The sequence below is a fragment of the Magnolia sinica genome, chromosome 10 (genome assembly GCF_029962835.1).
Source record: "Magnolia sinica isolate HGM2019 chromosome 10, MsV1, whole genome shotgun sequence".
In the NCBI taxonomy this organism is placed as follows: Eukaryota; Viridiplantae; Streptophyta; class Magnoliopsida; order Magnoliales; family Magnoliaceae; genus Magnolia; species Magnolia sinica.
This window is the reverse complement of record NC_080582.1, coordinates 73,518,578-73,529,733: the sequence shown is the minus strand read 5'-3', so window position 1 is coordinate 73,529,733 and position 11,156 is coordinate 73,518,578. Positions and strand designations below refer to the sequence as shown.

Sequence of the window (11,156 nt, the reverse complement as noted above, 5' to 3'; positions counted from 1 at the left end):
GAGACCTCATTTTCCTGGATAAAGTGGGGCTAAGATCAATCAGATCCAGATAACTCTTCTTTCTCTTGGTTTGTAACCCCTCCCCATGGATTTGGGGTCTCCCCTCCTTTTGTTGTTCCCTTAATTACGATAGGTTCCCCCAGAGTCTTTTCTTTCTGGGAAATCCGAATCTTATAAATGCTGATCTTTGATCAATATATGTGATATATGTCCTTTTTTGGAAAAAAAAAAAGGTCAAAAAAATAAAGTATGTAAATTAATCAAATACTTATATGATTTAAAACAAGCTCCTAAATAGTGGTATGAGAAAATTGACAATGGTTTGAAATATAATGGCTATAGAATAAAGGATGCAGGCAGATACATATATAGTAAATTCACAGGTAATGAAGGAGTTATTATTTGTTTGTATATAGATAACATGCTTATTTTTCAAAATTAATCTTAAGTTGATTAACTCTATTAAGAAATTCTTGTCATTACAATTTGAAATGAAAGATTTAAGCAAGGTTAATGTAATTCTTGAAATAAAAGTAATAAAAAAGTATGATGGTTTTATTCTATCTCATTCTCATTACATTGAGAAAGTTTTAAAATATTTTAATTACTTTGATAACATACTTATTAGCACTCATGATTATTCCATATATCTAAAGAAAAATACAAGTGAAAGTATATCATAACTCAAATATTCTAGAATCATTGATAGCCTAATGTACATAATGAATTACACAATGCCTAATATAGCTTATATAATAAGTAGATTGAGTAGATACACTTATAACCATAATCATGATCATTAGAATACTTTATCTAGAATACTAAGGTATCTAAAAGGTACAATCACATATGGTATACATTACATTGGTTTTCCCGTTATATTGGAAAGATATAGTGTAACATCCTGAATTTTTGTAGCTTGAATATATATTTGTGTCCGAGAATTTCGAGTGTTTATAATGTAAAAATTGGATGCTTCAAAATCGTACCATATATATATATATATATATATATATATATATATATATATATATATATATATATATTTCCATTTATATCACATGCAGTTACATTCATGAAGGTAAACGTTCACCGGAGTAAAATCAATTGTATTTATTATTAGAGTAAAAAGCGTCCACATAATCTTAAAACGCCCTCTTAATGGGAACTTATTACATCATATTAAAGTAAGCGGTGGAATGTATAAGGTTGCCCATTTTGTGGTGCCTCTCACCTGCTGCTAGGTGGCGGGTGCCTTTTCTGATTTGTCCATATTGTTCAGCCCTTAGCTTCTCTTTCATATGATAGGTGTGGTCCAATCCTTTTTGTTTAGACCTGCCTGAATGGCTGTATATTTTGTCAATTCAATGAAATCTTGATTGAGTTTTTTTTTTTTTTTTTTTTTTTTTTTTTTTTAAAGTAAGCGGCGGAAAACATATAAACAAATAAATTTCAGTGTCATTCTTCTTCTTTATTCAAATGTATCTTCTACAGAATGATTATTATCCGTATCATCAACCTGTAATTCACCTGCAACATTTATATGGTTAGAGAGGGTCAATGTTCTACTCATAATAATTGTTATCCTTTAAGATTAACAATAATTCAAAAGATTCATATGAATAATGTAAGGGTTCTGATACATCTCGTACTCCACCACTACGAGTGATATCAGTATGCACAATCGATAAATATACGATTACATGCCTAGAAAAGTATGTGTGGTCCATCATACATAGTGACCATCACAATATGTAATATAATTCATAAAAAACCCAGCTCACCCCACATCCCATACTACAGAGGTTTATCGGCGTATCTAATGCTACGTAGATTTACGTGAACACCTCAAGACGACAAAACACACGGATCAGATGAATTACATGACATGATTTGTTCATGGAGTGACTATTTGTGACATTCAATCCCGGAAGTGATATAACACGCATTGAGGATTACTTATATCGATTTGTGTACCATTAACCAAAATCCATAAAATTACGCATCAACAAGGAGAGTCACTACACTGAGAACATTATGTACATGATAAAATATATGAATCACTAAATGTGAGACCTCTAACACATCACTTACATCAATGGAGAAATAAATCGAACCATGAGGGTTTTGGAATTCCAAGACACAAGCCTAAGCCGTAAAGGGAGGTAGCACAAGGCTGACCTAATAAAGAAGAAAAGTAGTATTGAGCCATCTCAATAAAAGAGAAGATTAACAAATAGGTTAACTCAACAAGAATAAGGGGAAATGAGCAAAAGACAACTCAATATAGAGTGGAAACACGTGTCGTTCTTAAAATTGGCAAAGGGCAAGGCTTGTATCCACCACCCCACATAAATTTGTAAAAATCACACATAATTAAAATCATATCTTAACGATAATTTTCAAAAGGATAAATAATTGATAGTGGTCCATCTATCGATTGCATGAAAAATTACAGTAATATGAAAGTATGGAAAAACAAGATAAATCATATCAACTCAAATTATTATAAGCTTTAAAGGAATCCTCTACCTTAGCCTTAGATCTAAACCCCAGGTAGATATCCATGTAGGAAACTTCTACATGAATCACAACATCGCTTAAGCAAGAGGAAGGCAAGAGGTTGTGTTTGGAGAAAGGGTAAGACAAGATAGAGGTTGAATCAGATTCCAAGGTAGCCATCGATACTCTCTCAGGGAAGGCAAGCATCTCCTGGCAGTGGAAATACTCGATCTTGCGCATCCTTAGGATGACTCAGGGTGTTAACATTGCGTTCAGAATGATCTAGAGGGAAGCAAACAACCACGCAAATTGAATGGTCGAGTTGTTAGCAATTCTCAGGTTAATTCAGTCATAAACTGTCAGGATGATCTCCCCCATGAGGTGCGCGGCCTTCTTTTCTTAGACCGAGTCAAATTAGGTGCGATCAGATCGGTCCATCCAATAGGTGTGATAAATCTCTGGGACAGAAGTTAGTGCATCACCTCAACGTCAAGCCAAGCATGTGATGAGAAGCATGCCCATATGCAGAGGTAAATGCGAATCGACAAAATGGTTTTGAGCAGTAGAGAGAATGTGTAGAGAAGAGTATCACGTCATGGTTTCAAAAGAGAAGAAAATAGGAAAAAAGAAATCGTTATTAATAAGCTTATTACAACATAAGAATGTCTTCAGAGTCTAGTTACTGTTCCCTGTCGAGACACTTATATAATTAATAAAATTGCAGTTTTTATGAAAAAGAAAAAAAGCAAGAGGGAGGCACCACATGTGTGGAGAAGGAAGAGGATGATGAATTTCTGGCAGTGTAACTGGACTAAAATCGGTCCTTTAGTAGCGTGTGCCTCTCTCCTGATCCCCCCAGATATCCTTAGTCTCAAAGTTCAGGATGTGCTGCATAGTGATGGGTTAGATCCGGCGTCCCCAGTGATCGGCTTCCTTCCCTCTGAGGTAATTGAGCATATCAGAGCAGGTGGTTTCTGCACATCGTCCTAACTAGACTATCTGTTTTGGCCTCTCAATCGGACAGGTAAATTTTCGGTCAAGTCCGCTTGAAGTATTTGCAGATCGAGAGGGCAAGATGCTCCTTGGGCGATCAAGATCTGGAAGGATTTCTTTCCCCCGAAAATTTTAGTTTCATCTGGTGTTTGGTTCATGGGGCTATCCCAGTCGATGACAGGATCCAGAGTAAGGGCGTCAGTATAGCTTCTAAGTGTGTCTGTTGTGATATAGATAATTCCTTTCTCCCCTAAACGGAATCCATCTCACACCTTTTCATCAATGGAGCTTTAGCATAAAAGGTTTGGTCAATCTTTAAAGGCATCTTTAATCTTCATATTCCCCACTAGGGATCCATCATCGAGAGGCTACATTCTTGGTGGAATATTCAGCTTCCATATGGCAGTTCTTCTAGCCTCCAGCGTCTTACTCCCTATTTGATTCTTTGGGAACTATGGCGGGCTAGGAACGTTGCGAGACATGATGGAATAAGTCCATCAGTGGACAGGGTGGTGGGCCATATCAAATGGTGGTTATCAAATTTAGGGAGCGCGTTCCCTGGTCCAAGGTCCAATAGTCGTTCTGAGAGTGCTTTATTCCTCTGCCTGGGCATTCCGGTGCGGCCTATCAAACCGAAATCGGTGGAGATTGTTTATTGGTCCAAACCAAGGATTGGGTGGGTGAAAGTGAATGTGGACGATTCTGCTTTGGGCAATCTAGGTCAGTCGGGCGGAGGCGGGATTTGCAAAGATGATTCGGGCTCTTTTCTTTTTGCATTCTCCTCGGGGTATGGGCCTGGCTCGAACAACAGAGCTAAGTTGCGGGCGTTGTATGAAGCCATGTTGCTTTGTGTAGGTTAAGGGTACGTCCAGCTGGAATCCGATTCTAAATGTGTGGTGGATGCATTCATTGGGAAGTCCTCCCCTACTTGGAAATGGAGATATTGGTGGTCTAGAATTTCCCTCCTGCGAACCAGGGGAAGATTCACCATATCCTTCATCCCGAGAGAAGGGAACAGCCCCGCCGATGGCCTTGTGAAAATCGGAGCGGAGAGTCAAGATCATTCGCTGTTTCACTCTGTGAGGGACCTTCCGCCGGGAATCAGGGGTATATATACTTTAGACAAGATGGGTTTGGGTGCCATTAGAGGATCCGTCACCAATTCTTAGCAGTGGTTTTTCATGGTGGGATATGATAGGCTCTTCAGGGTAGTTTTATGTCCTGGGTAGCTCGAAACACTGTACAAAATAGATAGTTCAACCCCTGTAATTCTCCCCTCATGAAATGAAATCTCAATTTTTGAAAAAAAAAAAGGAAGAGGATGATGGCCGTTTAGGCTTCTCTCTCTCTCTCTCTCTCTCTCTCTCTCTCTCTCTCTCTCTCTCTCTCTCCTCCTTGGATGTTTGGGAGATTATGTGTGAGTGGAGAAGCGAACGTACACTCATTTTTATAAAAGGAGTGGACTTGTGAGAGGGGTGTGTTTCACACCCCGCTTGGATTGTGTTTCTCCAATTTGACATTTTCTGGCGATGTTTTTTTAAAATCTAATTCATCTAGTATGTCAGGGTCATCGAATAAAGATGGGATATATGATTTTCTAGGTGATCCAAAATTTAGATTGGCTTATCTTAAAAATTCTCCTAATAGTTGCCAAAACGAACTTGATCTCAATTATTGGTCTATAGTTAATGATCAGGGCCTAATTTTGGGAGAAATGTGTAGTTAGGATAAAAAACTATTGGATAAAAATTGGTGGTTGATCAATGATGGAAAAAGCCTAAATATGAAATTTCATCTTTTGCATCAAAATGAAGGAATTGAAGTCAAGGCGGTCATCATTCACCGGTATAAGATCATAGATCGGTATCTAAATTTTGTATGATATCGTAATTATATGAGGCCAAAGTGTAGTCCAAATTTGAGTTGCAATTAACGGTGTAAAGTGGGTCAATCAGAATCTCCAGATTTAGAAACATTTGATAAGCCTAAAACGGATAACTTCGCACCTAAGGAAAAGGCCTACCAAACTATGGCTTTCATTTTTCACAATTGGTCTATATGATGGAAAATCCAAGTCATTCATACAAAAGAAAATATTTTACTACGACTACTCGCGAGCTTTCTTCACTCGATGGACACCTAAATCAATAGTTAAGGGGATGATTTGTCAATTGAGTTACTTTTACAATGATCTAAGGGCTGAAATTCGACGTGTATGGTTAATTTATGATAAATAGGTGTGGTATAAAATTTGACATGAAACGGATCATGGGAACCTTGTGATCTAGAATTCAAGGGTATAGGTTAATGACATTAAGTGTTTACAATTTTGCCATCTTTTATTTCTCCAACTTCCATCATCCGTAATGTTGGACTATAATCTAAATGTATTGAAATTTTATAGACATTCTTTATTTTTCATTCTCTTTCCATCGCCTCATTTTGGGCCTTGATTGCTTATAAATGACTAAGATGTCTTTTTAATGAGCTATACTGCTCCGTGGTCTAAATCAATGCTTTTCAATATATATATATATATGAGAAAGTGGACTCATGCCACAATTTCATTAATCACAAAATATACAGCTCTTCGGGTGGGCCCCGACAGGGGGGGGGGGGCACACCTATCATGTAACTAAAAGGCCTAGAAAGGCAGAGAAAAGTCTAAACTAAATTCTTTAAGATTTCTCCTTAATGGCTCCTAAACCAATTTTTTCTAGCCTGATTAAACCTCTAATTTCAACTGGGAGATCTAATAATGAGTTGAAGGAGGAGAACCTTTGAGAGCTACTCCCAAGACGAGTCAGAGCATCCACCGGGCCATTCATCTCGCGCGGGATGTGACGAAAGGAGAAGGTCCCACATGACATGAGAGAATGAATTCTCTTTAGCCATTGGATCCACGCCCAGTTTGCGTTGGTTATCCCCCCAATCAGATCTATAACAAAGCAAGAATCCAATTCCACTTTAACCTTAGAGAAGCTAAGGGTAAGACAAGAAAAGAGCCCTCCACCCTATAACAATGCTTTCATATATCTATTAGAGAAGTCAGTCGGTAGTTGTGGCATATATCTTACGATCTTCAAGCTAAGTTGTTCATTTTGATATTTAAGCAGTCCATTTGGTGGATCCAAATATGATGGATAGTTAGATGACTTGTTGAAAATAGAAAAACTTGATGGTTAGTACTCTGATTATGTATATAGGTGGCTATATGGTTGGTTTTATAAACGGATGAACATAAGTAGGTTTTTAAAGTGATTAAGAGGTAAAAGATGTATACCGTTAGATTCAGGTGACTTATTCACATGTGTAAGTTTCTCAAATTGTAGTTCCGATGGTGGGTTAAAATATTCATAGGTAGTAAACAAAATGAACAGATTAGAATCTTAATTTGATGTGCGTATGAGTAGATACAAATATTAAGTAGTTATCTGACTATGATCGGGTAGTCCAAACTCAAAGTGGACAGTCAAATATCTTTACCTATCGGTGGATAGTTGACTGAACGGTTGATTATGATGGACACGTGGGAATACTTAGACATATGATGATCTTGTCTTAAAATCAATGATCGGATGACTTAATCTATGGATGAAGATCATTCTCAATGATCATATTCATGTTGGAGAATAGATGTAAGGTTAGGATAGCTAAATTGGAATCGTACACATGTACATACTAAGTTAAACTTCATGGTGACACTCGAGAACTTTCAATAATCGGGTATGGAAAAGTTCAGGGTGTTACATATAGTGATACTAACTGGATTATATATTCAGATGAAATAAAATTCATAAGTGGATATGTTTTCATTTTGGGTGGATGAGCTGTCTCTTGAAAATTTACCAAACAGACTTGTAGTGCTCGGTCTACTATGGAATCTAAGTTCATTACCTTAGAAAAGATTGGAATAAAAGTAAAATAGATTAGAAATCTTTTGGCTGATATACCTTGGTAGCCAAAACCTGTTTCAACTATATCTTTACATTGTGATTGTCAAGCTACTATAGCAAGGGAAAATAATAAGATCTATAATGGCAAAAGTAGGCATATTCGTCTCTGGCAAAACATAATTAATAAGACATTTATTATATGATGGAATAATAACAATTGATTTTTAGAGATCAGAGAAGAATTTGGCAAATTCTCTGACTAAAGGATTTGTAAACAACTAGTTATAGATACATCGAATGGAATGTGATTGAATCCAATATCATGAGCTACCAGTGTTGGTAACCCAACCTATACAAATGGAGATTCCATGTAATAGGTTTTAAATGGGTAAACAATAAAACACTATGAGACATATAACACTGTGATTAAAAAGCCCATTTTTTTAGTGTAGATAGTGTAAAAAGCAATTAGTAAGGTTGAATAAGGTTGAGTCTCGAACTCTTAATGAATCTATATGTCATACGATAGGTGTGGCTTAGAATTTTTTGTGGAGCACATCCAAATGGATATATATAACTTTTTCATTATTAATAAAGTTACAGGTGGTATGCTTTCACCCTTTTGTAAAAAGGAAAAAAAGAAAAGAAAAGAAAGAATCATATGATTGTTGTGAGTTTTTCAGTGCAGCGAAAGATGAAAGAATTGTACCTAATGGATTGTTAAGATAGGTGATTAGATTTGTGCAGGCTGTCCATGCACTTAGCCTACTAAATCAAGAATCTTTTTTAATAATCCCTTGTGGTTAAGTGGCCGTAGGAAGAGCTTGCCATTCTCACCTTCTTCTTTTTTTTCTTTTTTTTTTTGAGAAAGGTGGAGCCATTCCACCAAAATTTTATAAATATAAAGTGAGATGTACATCCATTCGAGCGGGACCCAACCAAAATAACCAGAGCTCGCCTATCATATAGGACTCCTACATAAGGCTAACCAGGAAAACAACCAACGGGAACCCCTCAACAGCACAAACAGAGGGGCGCCTATCATGACAATAGCCAAAACTTAATTACCACCCCTATACAAAAAAATCCTACCTTAAATAAACCTTGGGAATACTCGAATGGATCCCAGGCCTACTTTATCTAGTAACATCAATCCCCTAACCTCGCCCGGGAGGTCTCGCTCACGGTCAAAGAAGAAAGATGATTGGAGTCACTTCCCATATAGGCCAAACCATCAACCAGGCCATTCCCTTCTCTATGAATGAGCTTGACCGACACCCTGTCTCTGCTCATGAGGATATTAATTCTGGACACTCAGTGTCTCCAATGCCAAGAGCAAGATGTCTTCCCCAAAAGAGTGTCAACCACAAATTTTGAGTCTGAATCAATCTTGATGTTACTATAACCTTTGTTCAGTGATAACTGGAGGCCATTATACACCGCCCTCAGCTCTTCTCCGTTGTTTGTGCTAGACCCATAACCAGTGCAAAAGAGAATAAAAATTCTCCATTCTCTCCTCTGACGATCCCACCTCCTTCAGCCAGCCCTGGGTTGCCTTTGGAAGAGCTGTTAGCATTCAATTTCACCTAGTCCCTTGTTGGTCTAGACCACTTAATGATTTCCATTCATTCCTGCCTATCAAGAGGAGGGGACAAACCCAGCCTTTCCTAGAATTGAGCCCTGTCTGGAGATTGATGGGAAGTCGTCTCGAGTTTTTGAAACAGGGAGAAGATCCACCCCTTGATTCTGGAGATGCACGTTGATGCCTTAACAGGCCTTTGGTCAAACCTGGTAGCATTCCTTGAACACTAGATCTCTCATAGGATCAAACTATGAGTGATTTTTCAAATGGAAACGGAGTGAGCTCCTGCAGCTGATGCTATCCACGACTGCCTCAGCCTAATTTCCACCAATTGCTCTTGCTGGAAGAAGATTCCGAAGATGACGTTAAAGTGAGCCCATATTTTTTTGCCAGGGAACCATATAGGAACAGATGGCTAATCGTTTCAGAATCTAGCCGATGATCTCGCCCCTTATCGCAACAGATGCAATTGGAAACTATCAGAATCCCTTTGGCTTGGATTCTGTCATCCACAGGCACCGCCCCTTGAAGTAGCCTCCAAAGGAACACTGCTATCTCATGCCACACCCAACCCGACTAGCTTCTATCGCTGGATCTTAGCCTGCATAAATCCCAAGCAGATTTAATAGTAAAGTTACCTGATTGATCGTGAGGCCAAAAACACGTATCTCTGTCCTTTGAAGTGGCAAAACCCCATTGAAATATGAAATCCACCACCTCTTGTGGTAAGAAAGAGAAAACGAATGAAGGAGGGAGGGGCCCCGAAGGACCAAGAAAATCTTTTGTCTTCATTGAGAGCAGCTCACCCAAGATCGGTTTGGTTACCTTCTGTTGTAGCAGGCCCAAGCCTGACCAATTATCTTTCCACAGATTTTTCGACCCTTGGCCCATGAGCCATCGGATGTTATCTTCCAACGTGGGGAGCATTTCCTTGATTTTTTTCCATAACGGGGAGGAGACATTGGAGGAAGTTCCCTTAAGATTCGACTCAAGATTTGCGTGATGCTTCACTCTTATGAGCTCTACCCACGGCCCGCTATCCACTCCATACTTCACATCCCACACCATCTTTAGTCTCATTGCTTTGACTACTTCTTTTAGCTTTCTGATACCCAAGCCCCCTTCCTCATAAGGCCTTGCTATCTTCTTCCAAGCTATCCAGTAGTGCTTACTCTTTCCTTCTGCCCATCACCAAAAGAAACTCACGAAGCATTTTTCCAAATTAGAAATTACCTGGGATGGGACTTTTGCTGCAGACATAGCATGCAACGGAATGCTACTCAGGACATGCCTAATCAAAGTTGCCTTGCCTGCTTGCAATAGCAATCTTGCTTTTCACCCGCTGACTCTGTTTTTCACCTGATCCAACAGAAACTGAAAATCTAAACTCTTCGCTCTACTTGTGGCTAGCAGCACGCCTAGGTATCGGACTCCAGAATTGGATATGGCAATCCCGAGAAGCTGCTCTATGCGTCTAACTCTCCCCCACCGACAGCTTGTCTGAGCATATAAAACAACTCTTTCTACAGTTGATTCTTTGACCTGAAGCTTCTTGGAACAAATCTTGGAAAGTCTTCACCGCCTGCAAAGACGCTCTACTCCCATTCAGGAACAGAAGAGTATCATATGCGTATAGAAGGTGAGATGCAATCGGGCAGCCCCTTCGAATCTTGTACAGCTGGCTCCACCCTCTAACCATTAGATTCTTGAAACTCTTAGAGAAAGCTTCTGCTACAATAATAAATGAGCCGGGAGAGAGGGGGTCTCCCTAAGGGAGGCCCCTAGATGATTTAAAAAACCATGCCGCCTTGCCATTTATCAGGACTAAAAACCAGCTATTACCCCAGCAGCTTTCCATCAGGATAATCCATCTTTCATCGAATCCAAATTTCTTAAGCACTAGTTTTAGAAACCCCCACTCCACCAAATCATAGACCTTTTCCGGATTGAGCTTCAGCACAATGTTACCCCCTCTGACCTTAATGTTTATTTCCCTAACAACCTCCTGGGCATATGCTATGTTCTCCATAATAGGCCGCCTTTGCACAAAAGCATCTGCTCAGGGGAGACCAGCTTAGGCAGCAGCCTACTAAGCCTTGTAGCTAGAATTTTGGAGAAGATCTTGTAAATTACATTACACAAGCTGACGGGGCAATACTCTGAAAAAGCAGTTGCTGCCAGAG

At 38.9% G+C, this 11,156-nt stretch overlaps 1 protein-coding gene across 1 annotated transcript; it reads right to left on the bottom strand.

The window, feature by feature from the left end:
* Nucleotides 1–8,705: 8,705 nt before the first annotated feature.
* Nucleotides 8,706–10,672, bottom strand: LOC131217594 (uncharacterized). Its single transcript, XM_058212533.1, has 5 exons — nucleotides 10,516–10,672; nucleotides 10,279–10,332; nucleotides 9,799–10,154; nucleotides 9,049–9,137; nucleotides 8,706–8,859 (listed from the first exon to the last, which is right to left on the bottom strand). The coding sequence occupies exons 1-5, from the start codon at nucleotides 10,670–10,672 to the stop codon at nucleotides 8,706–8,708; spliced, it is 810 nt and encodes a 269-aa protein (XP_058068516.1).
* Between the last annotated feature and the right edge of the window lie 484 nt (nucleotides 10,673–11,156).